This window comes from Heterocephalus glaber, unplaced genomic scaffold (assembly GCF_053883595.1).
Source record: "Heterocephalus glaber isolate CG9 unplaced genomic scaffold, H.glaber_assembly_v1.0 deba00001444, whole genome shotgun sequence".
Lineage (NCBI taxonomy): Eukaryota > Metazoa > Chordata > Mammalia > Rodentia > Bathyergidae > Heterocephalus > Heterocephalus glaber.
The window spans coordinates 12,756,465-12,770,925 of NW_028258297.1; the positions used below are offsets into that span (position 1 = coordinate 12,756,465).

The 14,461-nt window shown below is 43.2% G+C and overlaps 1 protein-coding gene across 3 annotated transcripts in view; it reads left to right on the forward strand.

Annotated features, from left to right (window-relative positions):
• The window catches only part of Itpr2 (inositol 1,4,5-trisphosphate receptor type 2), a 462,238-nt gene extending 448,102 nt beyond the window's left edge, over nt 1–14,136 (forward strand). For all 3 annotated transcript variants that reach the window (XM_004845734.4, XM_087213440.1, XM_087213442.1), the window contains 2 exons: nt 9,182–9,343; nt 10,030–14,136. In XM_004845734.4, coding sequence (XP_004845791.1) covers nt 9,182–9,343; nt 10,030–10,116 — 249 coding nt within the window. In that variant the 3' untranslated portion in view covers nt 10,117–14,136. The remainder of the gene's footprint in view (nt 1–9,181; nt 9,344–10,029) is intronic.
• The last annotated feature ends 325 nt before the right edge of the window (nt 14,137–14,461 follow it).

Sequence of the window (14,461 nt, forward strand, 5' to 3'; positions counted from 1 at the left end):
CTTCCGCCCATTGTATTCCAGCCCTTGAAGCTAATACCTCCGTGGTTTCTAGAAGTCACCTGGCCAGTGGATCACAGCAGCTTTGGGTGTGGCTCTGCTGGCCTCTCCTCGAGCACTCCTCACCCTACTTGCTGTTCTCTGTTGGTCCAGTGTCTGTTCCTGACCCTCTCAGAGTCATTCTGCCCTTCTTCACTCGTCCCCTAGCAATGCTGCTAAGTCACTGACAAGAGGGCTGGGGCTTCCTAGCAGCTCTAAGCAGCCATTGGACCTGGGTCTTCTTAGACCTCCTTAGACCAGGACACTCCCTGTTTTCACCGTGGCTCTGTCCTCCTCACCCCATGCCCTGTAGCTTGGGAACAAATTCAACCCCACCAAAAGCAGATATAGCTTATCTATTCTGTGGACACCCAAAGACGCTTATTCATTGGGTCGGTGGCAAAAAGCCTGGGACCAAAAGAGGGCAGCCACTGCCCCGTCATTCATGGATGACAAAAAAAGGGAGAGCTGGAAAGGAGAAGGAATGGGCAAGGGCAGCAGTCTGGGCTGTCTGGGCCTGTGGTCTCTGCTCACAGCCCAAGCCGGTGTCTGAGGATGAGACCTGCTGCTCACACCACCGGCTCAAAGCGTGCTGGAACATTCTCATCGCGTGTCTAGCAATGCTAATCCTTCACATCATTCTCCAGCTTTTTTTTCTCCTCTGATTTTTGAACTTGGAAGTTTTTCGGGTTGTTTAGGCAGAGTGGGGCTGGAAGATCAGTGTCTGGATCCCTACAAGTGACTGAGGTCCCTGCCCTTCCTGCAGCCACCCTTGGGAAGTGACTGCTGGCGTGTGGCTGGTGTGCAGGGTGCTGCCCGGCCCTTGGATGCCTGCTGTGGCAGACTGCAGTCCTCCTCATTATCTGTCCCTAACAGTACCCACTTGGCCACCATTGACACATTTTAGAGATAAGGAGTTTGACCCTTGGGTCTTTGAAACTCCAGAGCCTGACACTCTTCTTTACACCCTATAGACTTTTTAAAAATGTTTGTTAAACTGCTTTGATCTTCTTTCAGCTGAGAATGCTGTCTTAGTCTATTCTGTGCTGCTGTAACAGCACAAAATGGAGAAGTGAGTTTGGAAGGGAGCAAATATTCAGACTGTAGCAGAGATCCTCACTTGCCTGCTTCAGTCTGGCTTCCATCTCTGAAGAGGCCATTCCTGTAGGGCCAGGCATAACATGGCATTCTGTGGCCCTAGCCCCCCCACAGGCCCTGTACTGGTCCTCCCTGTCCCCTGCCATGGCTGACTGCATAAAGCAAGAGATCTGGACAACCAGGTTATCTCCCAGTTCATCCACCAGTAACCTTTGATTCTAAACCTGGGCCCTCCTGAGGTCAAGTTATTTTCATCCCAGGACTGTCCTTCACCAGCATTTTTCAGTGGATTATCTTTTCCCTCTGTCTCTGGGTGCACAGCGATTCTTATTAAACAGGCCTTGTCCCTGCAAGTCTCCCAGGCTAGTATACTGATGGTAGCACTATGGCAAAGGATCCAGGCAGGAACCCAGCAAGGGCACCAACATCTGTTAGGTACCCTGTGCTGCTCTCAGGTGAGGGCCCCAGCCACTGTGCATGTTGCCTGGCTGCCCAAAGATACTTTCTATTTGTATAGCATTTTATAATGTTCAAGGCACTTCACATATATAGTATAAACTTGATATTTGAACATTTCAATTTTAAAAATAGGTTAAAGTGTCATGATGATACTCCAAAGGAATTTATTTATATCTTTCAATGCAGACTTGCTTTGGATAATTTGCAAATTTAAAATTTCTCAGTCCACATAAATTTTGTAATCTACCACATTAGCAGGAACCTACCCATTAAAGAAAAAGGATCCAGGAGATAAAGCTAAAGAATAAATGGGAAGACACAAAAGGAAAGATACTAGTAAGGGCTTGAAAATTAATCCTTGAGTTCTGTATTATGTTTTTGTAACAGAGAAAATTTTACTCTTCTTCCCTTCCTCTTTTTAGAATGGATCACACGGGAGGCCAGTGATTTGTCAATACAGAAACAATGTTTTAATTTCAAAGAACACAGCTACACAGCTGGATCTTCTCTTTCTCACCTGCAGTCCCTAATGTTTGTCAAACAAGAATGTGCTTTCTAGCCCATTTTGGCCTTCTTATGAACCCAGGGCTTGCATCTGAGCCCCTATGAGTGGCAGCTTTTTAGTTGCTTACCTAGAAAAATACTTGTGGTATACAGGTGAATGTTCACTAGGAGCCAGGGTAGGAACCCAAACACCAGTGTTGGGGGTGTCATTTTTTTGAAGTAATACCCAACCTGTCCCCAAGACTACCATATTGATAGAAGGTTGAGAAGCCCACCATGCTCCTAGTGAAATTAAGCAGACCCTGGGATAGGGCACAGAAGGCAAAAGAAATGCTCCAGTTTGTTTTCCTGGGTCTGAAGTGCCAGGAAAACAGGAATCGTGTCTTTCCCTGAGGGGCCTTCCAGTAAGTAGGCGGTAGATGCATTGCTAGTGTCCCTTTCGAGAGCCATTTCCGTTGACATCTTCAAACCAAGAGTACGAAGAGAAAAATGCAGTAGGTCATGGTGAGGCTTTGGGAAAATGGTTATGCCCATCAGTCAGGGAGGCTTTGCAAATGAATTTTAGAATGAAAAATGTAATATAAACATAAAGCTTAGAAGAGGATGGAAAACTTCCTTTTCCTAAGAAAAACCTTAGGAAACAATCTCATGCCAGACCATCTACGTATAGATACAAAATCTGGAAGCATATTTTCCATACTAAACACATTAAATGGTTTATTGATGTCTCATCACTGTGCATGGCACATTCACTGTGCCACATCTCATTAGCAGTATTTGAGGTCACTCTGCAAAATTGCAGTAAGGGCCAAGGGTTGATGCATTTCCATCAGTACCTGGGTGCACATCTGGGATACAGTCCTTAGATGGTTTCTGCTTCTGATTTCCAATAAATAAACCTTTAGCATTTCCCAGAGAAAGTAATCAAAGAGGTTCAAGTCATAACAGTCTGCTTGGAGACTCTTCATGGTCTTTGCACTCAGTGGCAAATTCAGAAACTAAGCCTTGAGGTCTCCAGGAGACGTGAAGAGTAGTCCAGTGTGGTCAAAGGACCACAAGATTTATCAACAGGGTGGAGGCCAAAGCCTGGCTCAGACATTTACAGCACCTATATAACCTTGGCAAGTAACTAATCCTCTTCTCCCCTCCCTGTGTCTGTAAAATGGGGCAGTAACCATCCCTCCTTTATGGAATTGTGGTGGGTGTGGTTTGTAGAATGACTAACGTGCCTGATACTTGGTAGGCAGCCCACAAGTGGAATGTGTTGCTATGGTGTAGAATGACAGAACTGGCTCTCTCTTTATCTTACCTACAGTCCGCCTTGCAAGTGGAAGGACCCAAGTTCGATCCCCGGTGCAAAAAAAAAAAAAGGCTATAAGACAATCTTTCCAATGTTTGATTAACCAAAATCAATCTAACTGCTCCTTAATCTCATTCTTATGTGGGAAAACATTACTGTGCACTTTTATTTTCTTGAGCCTATGGTCAATTTGGTATCAAGAGTAATAGCCTGTGAGCCTAGCATTTGGGAGGCTGAGGCAGGAGGATAATGAGTTTGAGGCCAGCCTGGGTTCATAGTGAGTTCAAGGCCAACCTGAACTACAGAGTGAGACCCTATCTCAAAAAAAAAGAGGAAAGAAGAAAAGAAAAGAGGGGTGGGAAAAAGGAAGGAGGGAGGGAGAAAGAGAAGAAGGAAGGAAGGAAGGGAGGAAGGAAGGAAGGAAGGATGGATTATGTAAGAGGTGCTCCTCTGTGTCATGTGGAAGGACCTGTCCAGACAAGGAACAAGCATAGGGACACCTGCCATGGTTATGCTGCGAGACCTCAAGGAAACTAAACTTTCTCAACTTCAGGCCACGCTTGCACAATGCCCTGGGCTTGGACTGTGTGGTTTCAAGATTGCTTCTAGTCTAGAGCTCAGGGTCTATGTGCTCACCTGGTGGGCTCAGAGTTCTCTCAGCCACCTGACTTTTAGAACTTTCCTTGCACTCACGGTTCACAGAATGACAAGCTGACAGAATGACAGAGACACAACCTAAGGTAATGCTCTGGTTTTACAGATGAGCACCCTGCAACCCGGAGAGCAAAGCTTTACTTTTTACATGTCAGGTAGCTAGTTTGGGCTGAGATAAAGTAAGAACCCAGGCATCCTGACTCCTAGACGGGTGCTCTTCCCGTTGTATCACATTGGATCTCTCCCACAAATGAAATGTCACATTTAAGTAGCAAATATGCAAACAGTCCAGGTGATCTTTGACTGACAGTAACAACATAGTCATTCTATTGAACAACTCTAAACTTTAATAGGTCAAATTGATCTGACTGTTGTTGAAGATACTTCTACCTATTGGTCTGCCAGAAAAATAACGTTATAGAATTCAGAGACAGCGAAAGGGTTATGGTTGGCATGCTATATGTGTCCACAAGTGACATCTCAGAGTCAGGACAAGTTCATCTCTGAGCTCTGCACTTTAGAAACCTCTAGAAGTTCTCAGTTTTCATTCACCAAGTCATTAGGACCATACACTGTAGCCACAGAGTCTAACAGTTAATCCACAACTTTCCTCGCTTTATGCTACCCTGTGGTCAAATATTTTCATTCCTTGTGAGAGAAGGAAATGATTTCATATTGACTAACCAAAGTCAACATGAGGACCTAAGAATCATGTGCATGGTCACAAGATGTACATAGCACATACGAGTAAACAACAGATAACAAATCACATCAGACTACTTTGTTAGACAGTGAACACACTACAAGGTGGCCTGGAGAAGTGGTGTCCTGTTAACTGGTAGGTGTTCTGTGTGTCTACGTGGCTCCAGCTCAAGCTGAGGTCCAGAGTTCGCCTTTTTCAGGATGAGACTTCCATGGGGACCAGTAGAGAGAGGAATTGGTGGCTGTTTAATTGGGAGCTACTTTCAATTAAAAAAAAAATCAGTTGCAATACTAATGTTTAAAAGACTGACTTTATTTGAAAAAGGAAAGAAGACAAAAACTACCAGTTGAAGTTGGTTCTATCTTTCCATTGTAGTGAGAGATGTAAAGCATTCAACTTGGCTTCTCTTAAAATTAAGACAGGAAGCATAAGATATTATTCAATAGTTTACAAATTTAGGTACACATTATATTTTCATTTCAGTTGATACATAAGGGGAGAGAAAAAAACAATAAACATTCACAAGCAAAAGAAAGATAAATTAGAAAAGTGAAAACAAGGTTAAAAGAGAGACGGAGTTTTAGCAACTAAGAGAAAGGACAAGAAGGTCATGTAACTTTGCTACCTAGCATTTAAGCACACCTTGTCATGATTTTTGTCATCTGTTGATGGAAGTCTTACTCTCTACCCCGAATATAAATTTTAAAAGCACAAGAATTGTGCTAGGTTTTGCCAACTGTTGTTTTTCCAGTGCCTAACATAGATGTGGAAGTCACAAGTAAGAATTATTAAATGAGTGGATAAAGAAAGAAACAAATGAAAAAAAGAGGTAGAGAATCAGAGTCCTGTGGCCCAAATGGCTGCAGCAGTGGTGTGCTGAGAACTGCAATTGTGTCTTAAAAAGCAAGAGCCCACGTCCTTGCCTGAGCCTGGCCCTGGAGATGCTTGCTATACTGTTTCTTTGGAGGAATTTTCATAAGCTCTCACCTATGTCCTCTTTGGCAGAGTAATAGCCTGTTGAGTATTAGGGTAACATTTTGTGCCTGCTCCTTTTAAAAACTTCCTGATGGTTAATGTTTCCACTGTCCCTCACATTGGGCCTCACCCTGTCACCTGGTACTTTCTCACCCTGAGCCCAGTCATCTGATGTTCCCCACTCCGTCTGCTCCACCAGCCCCTCTGGAATCCCTGTCCTCTTGTAGACCATTCTGCTATGCCACCTCGTGGGCTCTTCCAGGAGCCCCTTCCCTTTTAGCCTTCTGGTTGCCGCTGTTTATTTTCCCAGCGCCTCTGTGCTAAGGGCCCTAGAAGCAGGTCAGTAAATTGGTAGCTCCTTGTCATCGAGAAATTATCACACCGTCAACCTCTCATAAAAATGCATGTTTCTGGTCATTCTCTCCTTGACCCCTAGTATCCCAGGGTCGGCCTTGTTCATTCATCACACATACTGGCCTATGGGGGTTCACAGCCTCCTCATCCGCCCCAAACCACTGACACTGTCCTCAGGGTGACCTCAGGGCTCCGTGCACAGTTCATCAAAAATTAGCTTCTGCAAATTCTGCTTTTTTATTGTAGTGAAATGTGTGTGTGTGTGTGTGTGTAATATAGAATTTACCATTTTACGTACAGCTTGTGACATTAAGTCTATTCACATTGTTGGGCAACCACTCCCATCTCCAGAGATTTCTCATCTTCGGTGGCTAAAGCCCTGTCCCTGTTAAACACTGACTTCCAAAGTTAGGTGTTACTTACTTTTACCAGATTTAAAGGCACTCGCATCCCAGAGTTTTCATTTCCTAAAATTGTCCTTCTTTCAGAATCTTTGTTTTATCACTGCATGTTTACAGTACATGCATTTTATAGTCATCTTGGGAAGTTGGTACATGTCCACAGCACAACTTGTTTCTGTTTTTAAATCCCCTTTCCTACCCCCTCCCTTCCTCCCTCCTTCTTCTCTAATTCCCTTTGCCCCTTTGTCATTTTTTTTTTTTTTGGTTACCGGCATCAAACTGGGGATGTTGTGCTTTCGAGGCAGGCAGCAGCGCTACTGAGCTAAATCCCCGGCCCCCTGGTCATTTTTGTTGATACTATGAACCTTTGTTCCTGTTTATGGCACACAGTGTCCACACTGACTGAGGTTATTAGGGTTCGGTCCATGGTATATCTTCACTCCATCTCTTCCCCCTCACCCCTTGCCTTTGGTCTCCTGGACCCTTTCCCATTTGTGAGAGATCCATCTCCTTGTCTCCTTCTACCTTCCTTTATTTCTCTCTGAGATCTTAAATGTATTCCATTTTCTGTCTGCAGTCACTTGTCCTCTCAACAGACCAGAAAGCAGACAGATCTGAGATGGGACCCAGCTAATCCTCTTTCAGGCCTCAGTTACTTCATTTGTAAAATTCAGATAATAGTATCATAGATAATATAGGTACTAAGATAGGCGATAGAACCTAAGTTCATTGGATTGTTGAAAGGAATAAGTGTTTGTAGAGCATGCAGCACAGTTCTGTTCTCCATCCTTCCTGCCACTCCATACTCTGAGTGTTCATCATTCCAACCACTTTGCTGACCTTCCTAGCTCCCCTGCACCTGCGCTGTTCTGGTGCCCGCCCCAGGGAGACACATTGTCCTGTATTATCCAGCTCCCTGTCTCACCTCCCCATCCTCCCTGGCTGTTGGAAAGAGTAGTTTTCACTGCAGTCGTTACAAGGCCTGGTCTGTCGCTCGGCTGGACCCTCTGCACTATCCTGCACACATTTAATGGGTCCCGATCCTGTCACTGCCCCAACAGTAATTTATTTTTTCTGTCTCTGTAGACCAGAGTTCTTACACTTTATTGACATCAGAAGAAGAATCACACAGATCACCCCAGTGTTCTGATTTGGTGAGAGGTAAAGGGGTTGACATCTGCAATTTTAAAAAGCAACCCCAGGGGATTTTGAGAGACACAATGTGCAGTCCACTAGACCTAAGCCACAGACTCCTCGAGAGCAGCAGCACAGTCTTATCTGACTTTCAGCCCTAAATGCCTGACAATAGATGTTGAAGGATTGAGGCAATGAATGAATCTGTCACTCCGCTTTCAGAGGAAGTGACGATTTGCCTTTGAAATGCTAATTAGCTACCGCTGTTTAAATGCAGTTTAACACTCTTCAATGTGTTTTATCTTTAATCCTTTATCAGCCCTTTCCACTGCCATTGGAGGTAGGAAACTAGAAAGAACTTCTTATTCCCTAACTAGCAACAGCTAAGGGCCAACCCCAGGGCTGGGGAAGATGGAGACTGCAGTCCATAGGTGCACAGACTTGGTCTCTTCACTGCACTTTGAGGAAGGAGAGGACTCTGATGACCCACATGTTTGGGATTCTCCAGCAGAAGTTGTCATAGCCATTACAGTGGACTTTCCTGGAGAGGAATCTTAAGTGGGAAGTTCACTGGTGGAAATGTTGGGAGGATGTGACGTAGAGAAACAGGTGTCTAGACGGAGATAGACGCGCATGCCCAATCTGTGGCACGAAGGCTTCAAAGCTCAGCTCTGTCACTCACCAGTTAAGGAGTAACCTAGCCGGGGTGACCTTTTGGAGCCGGGTGTTTCATTATCTGTCTAATGGGTGACAATATGATTTACTTTGAAAAATTGAAAAATGTAACACATGGGAATTCTATGATGTTAGGCAGTCAGGCAAAGTTTAGGACATCTGTGTATCCACCACGATAGAGAGGAAATCACACACACACACACACACACACACACACACACACACGAGACATGCTTTGTTGGCCTAGAAAAACAGAAGTGGTGCCAATTATTGCTGTCTGGGGAAGTCACCCCGCTGTAAGAATGTTTCCAAAGGGGACAGACAGAGTAACCCAAGGCTATGCCCTCCCACTCTCCTCTTCCCTGAGTAGAGCTGGTGGGGAACCACAGCAGGGGAAGTGTCAGGGGGATTAGCATGTGCAGCTAGAACTGAAACCTTTCTTTTACCACCCTCCTATTCTACCATCCCCTTCTCTCCTGTGCCAAGGGAAAGAGAAACTCCTCATGCCTCTTCTATTCCTTCCCGACTTGGATCTGCTTTCCCAGCCTCCAGACCCTACTTCATCTTTCATCAGAGTCCACTGAATGCCCAAAAGGAGTGGGATACTCTTCTAAGTGCTCCAACTGGACCTCCCTGAGAGCCCATTGAAAGTTTTCTTCAATATTTGAGACCTTCTGCCACCCCAGGAAGGCCAGTGTCTAACCTGCACTTGATTCCTGCCCTAGACCCACCCCACCCCACCCCACCAGGGAATATACATCTTGGTAGGAAGCTAGGAGATGCTGGTGTACAGGTTAATAATAAGGAACACCTGCGAACATTCTCTGTAGGACTTCAGGCTCTTTTCTGTACTAATTCCTTTGTTTCTGCACATTTATTTCCATGTAGGAAAAGAATTTGGACTGGTTTCCCCGGATGCGAGCCATGTCTCTTGTTAGCAATGAAAGTGACAGTGAGCAAAATGAGATCCGGAACCTACAGGAGAAGCTGGAATCAACCATGAGTCTGGTCAAACAGCTGTCAGGTCAGCTGGCGGAGCTCAAGGAGCAGGTCAGTGTGACCGAGGCCCGGGCGCTAGGGGCGGAACCACTCAGTACCTTGAGAGAGGGGAGGCCCGGAGCCTGCAGGGTGTCCAGGCTGTCTTCCCCAGGGGACTATAAACTCCAGTAAAGAGACCCCCAGTTGTGCTGTAGAACCACAACTCAGCAAGCAAGGACTTGCGCTGACCAAACTCCCCCAGGCCTATGTGACATTTCTCCTACAGAAAGGGGAAAGAAGAAACAGATGCCAATATACAGGGACACCCTGGCACTGTATGATCACATTTTCTTCCAGGCTACCAATTAGTAAACTCCTCGGAAAGGCAGATCATCATTAGTCAGTGCCCCTTCCATGTATAATCAACCCCTTTATCACGTAACATTGTTAGCATTCGTAAAAAAATAGTGTCAGCAGAAATTATCCCAGCTATTAAAATGACTGTGATAATAATTATGTGACAAGCAAGATCTGTTTGAGAAACATGGTTCCTGTTTCCTAACCACAGAGAGGGGTTTGCTCTTTTTCTCTGTTTATGGAAATTGACTCTTTTTAAATATCTCCCTTTTACATAAATATATTCTATATGATGGCAGATAGTAAGGACTTGGGAAATAGTAATGCAGAATGGTTGGGACCCACCAGCACTGGGGAAGAGTGAGAGAATCAGCTGAAAACACTCTCTCTCTTTTCCCCAGATGACAGAACAAAGGAAGAATAAGCAGAGACTGGGCTTCCTCGGATCAAACACACCCCATGTGAATCATCACATGCCACCACACTGATACCATGGGGGGAAGCCGTGACTAGCCTTTCATCTGTGCCCTGCCTGATCACTGAATAAAGGACTGAGATGGAGGGGAGTGAACAGTGCCTATTGTTGAAAAGTTAAAAACAACCAAGTGCCAAGATGTTGAGTGGTTTAGCTCTGAGAACAATTTGTAACTGTGTTTTCATGGTTGAGAAGATCCAAGCTAAAAAGCAGCAACTCGAAAGCACACATCACATTCTCAATGCAACAGGAAGTAACCTGCTCAAAGGGGTAGAGGGAGGGGGAGAGAGAGGCAGAGGGGAAAGAAACCCAGGGCAATGAGAGCTGCCTTCTGCTAAATCAGTAGGGTTCAGTCTTGCCTTACATGCTGACTGCAACCTTTGTTGTGGCTGGTTGGGATTTATTTCTTTTAATTGTGGCACATGGGTCAGTGATACAGGAAGTCATACTCTGGTGGCTAAGTTTTACTAAGGAAAATAACTGAAAAGATTAAAAAGGAGAGTTGGAAAGAAAAATGTTAATGCTTCCAAACCATAGCTGTCACGAAGCAATTTCTTATTTATAACGCGAAACACAAGGGCCGTACAGCTCTAGGAACTTAGCGCTTCGGAGCTTGTGGCCCTCATGCTGACAATATAACTGGAATGTGATTGCTTTCTCCAGGACTCAAACAGGCTTTGTCAATGTGCAACACAAAAGGAAATTTTCATAGAACTTTTGTTAGATAATGTTTGAAGTCATGTATAGGCTAAGACTGTAAAAGACTTGTGGAAGAAAAACTTGACAGTAAGCCCCAAGAAAGAATTTTTTGAGAGCATATATATGCTATTAAGATATACTGAGATTAATAAATGCAAATGCTTAAAGGTGACAAGACGTATTGAGAAATTTATAATGGTGCCCTTGCCTTTTATAAACATGGAGTAAATGCATTGATTCATGTTTGTTATGCTTAAGGAATTCAGTGTTTCTATTTATACTATTTCTGCAGTTAGGGGAAAAAAAATCTATTAAATCCTCAAGAAATTGGAGCATTTCAATTGTATGTTTAAAACTGTAACAGAAATGTCTTTTCAAAATGTAGAAAGATCATAATTTCTTCCCCAAATTATTTTTATGTCAAATCAGGCAATCAGAACTTACTGAGAGAGAAAATAACCTGGTCTAGCCAAATTATTTTTAGAGGCTGTACATTTGGGACATTAAAGCAAAATATAGATAATGAAAGTATTAGAACTGCTGTGTGGCAAGAGACCAAAGGCCCCTGACACTAGACTCTCAGAGAGCCTTTGCAGTTGACCCTGTGGCCTCCAGAGCCTTTAAATTCTCGGTTATTACTGCCAGATAGAATTTGCTGTGGCAATTTTTGGCCTTTGCATCATTCTAATATACTTTTAGTTGTTGGCCCCTAAAAAAATTCCAAAATAATAAAATCCATAGAATATAAAGGAAAGCTGAACCAGTTCTTCCCCACACTTACAATATACTTAAAACCCACCTGTTAGAACCCAAAGCAATGAATTTTTGAACTCTATCTACTGGTACCCTTTCCCCCAGAAAGGGGGAATTTGATAAATATATGAGGAATACAGCTGTCACTCAGTTACCCTTATAATTAATTCATTATAAAAACTTTAAACTGCATCACATATTTGTTTCTTTAATGACTTCCTGCAATTAAAGTAGACCAAAGCAGCCATTTCAAAATCCCAGGTTATCATTGCTCTTAACAGTATTAAGGTAAAAGCACACTTTAAAGTATTTAAATCAAGTACTCTTGGGTGGCAGGAAAAGAAGAAAAATGTGACAAAGGTTGAGGACATTCTACCATGAGATGCTATCTCTCTTTTAGCACAAAATAAAATATTTCTGATTTCTGGTCTGAAAGTCAAGAGAATCAATTAGTTTGTACAGATGTGAGCAATGTGCCTTTCAGATGGTGAACTCTCTGGTCTTTCCTGATGCTGTGATGGTTCATTCTACGGGGAATAAGTCACCGGCTCTGTAGTGCCATCTAGAAGTGACCTAACATCTCAGCCCTTGTGTAGACAGCCCACTTTTTCGCTATTTCTTTTTTTTTCCTTCAATTCTTTTATTGGTACATTTTAGGTAAACAATACGTTTACATTTATCATTGGGTGCTTGTACCTGTCCATGATGTATCTTGGTTCTTATTTGTTCCCCATTCCCTGTGCACCCTTCACCCCCTCCATCCTTCCCTATTTACATAGACTTTGTTTCCATTTTTTTTCTTTTCTCATAATTTTTCCTTTCCCTTCTTTCTTTCACTATTTCTTCTACTGGAAATATCCAAAAGAGACTGTGACTAATAGGACTCTTATTTCATCAAAACTTTTAAAGTTCTCAGTTGTGCCTTTAATGCCCCTTTCCTTTCTGCATGAATGCTTAGAGATTATAAAGCAAAGTAAAAAAAAACAAGCAAAACGAAAAGATGCTTCCCAGACCATTGAATTCATGAAGGAGAAGATAATAAAGGGGAAATTTGACATTTGTTATGAATTTATAGTTGTTATGCATACATTTGTCAGTGCAACTGGAATATTTGATGTAAGTATCACTGATATCCTCATATTTATATAGTGATGTTAAATACAATTATCTTCAATGTTAAGGGAGTTTTTAAATATGTAGTTAGTAAAACCCATATTGGTTTAGAAGTCTGCTTCTACCGAATATTATTTTTAATTTCAAAAGTGTTTTGTTCCTGCATGCTCCATTGTGAGGCTCAAGCATTTAATGCAAATAATTTTAAAATTAAAGTATTATTTAAGATTAGAAATATTTGTATCATCTAGGACAGTAATATTAATAAACTATGTGCATGCAGAGATTTATCATATTATCTACCCTTTAAAAGTTGATTTAGAAAAGGATTTATTTTCTTGCATACTGACAGTTTTCCTGTTGGTAAAGAGAATGCAGTTTCTAGTGTGTTGTTTATAGTATCAGGAAGTGAATTCAGTTAGGTCAGAATTAATTGGGTGCTGATTCCCACATTCGCAGCTCTCAGCTCAGTGCTTTGGCTGCCCTTGAAGCCCTGTAGTTGTTTTATGATAAGCAGTGATGCAGTATGGGCCACACTCACGTCCACCCCCCTCGGCCCTGTCCAGCCCGACTGAGGAGTAGGGGACTCGAGAGTGTGTGAAGGAAGGGTAAAGTGGAGACTTCTGCTTCCCTGGACCCCCTCCTAGGGAAAAAGAAGGGGTAAACATTACAGGAGGAATAGGGCTTGCCCTGCAGGGACCCCATAGATTGGACATAAGTAAGTAAATATTGTACAGGCAAATGATGTAACAGATTACAGACTCACGAGATAACCCTTAAACATGCAGAGAGCAGTGCTTTGTGGGAGAGCAACTGTAAGATGGTGTATCCCTGCAGCTGTCGGGAAGCTATACTGAATAACAAATAGGCATATTCTGACCCAGAGACCCATCCTAGAATGCTGTGATACTTGATACAGCAGGAGTGGGCATCTTGAACACAAACGCAGGTGCCTGCAGGAGTCAGGCCAGTCACTGAAATGCATGAGACTGTGAGGCTCACACCAAGGGGAGGGAATGGGGAGGCCTCACTAAGCCGTGCTAAGCTCTCTATTTTCAAAATTTGACAGCCAATTCCAGTTTTTAGCAAATGCCTGAGGCCGTTGGAAGCCCTCTAGTCTCTCACTTGCTGCTGTCTCCGAAATAATTATTGATAAAGCTATTCCATTTAGTAGAAGAAAGCACAATACCAAGATCAAGCAGAGAACTAAAATGTATGTGAAAATTGAGAAATCTGAAAATAAATCCAGGTACCCATCTCTGAACTGGAGTGTCTCCACAGACTTGAATAATTTATGAAATTATCATGCCAATGCGTCTCACATCAGCAAGTGGACCCCCCCCCCCGCCCCCGCCCCGCAGCAGAAGGATTACTATAGCTGCCTTGGAAAACATGATTCTAATATGATATGTTAAGGCCAGATAATGTGTCAGTTAATATTAATAAAATTGGATTTGTATAACTTTTATGTGTGTGTGATACTTTTGTGACTTATTCATTTCTTGCCATGTTTCTGAATAATCTCTCCATTGGTATGAAAAGGTTTTATTATTATTGCTATTTTACATAGTAAGAAAGGAGGGACAAAAGTATTGTGATTCAAAGACACTGATGAACCGGTCCCGATGGATCAGGTGCCTGCAGTGTACCAGGAGCTGGCCAGATCTCCAGTTTACCAACACCTACTCATGTGTCCACGGTGGGTCTGGTGCCCCGGTGATAAGCTCGGCTGGACACAGGCCATTTGGTCATCTCGAATTTCCTGGTTTTAAAATCCACTGCTTCCAAGGATA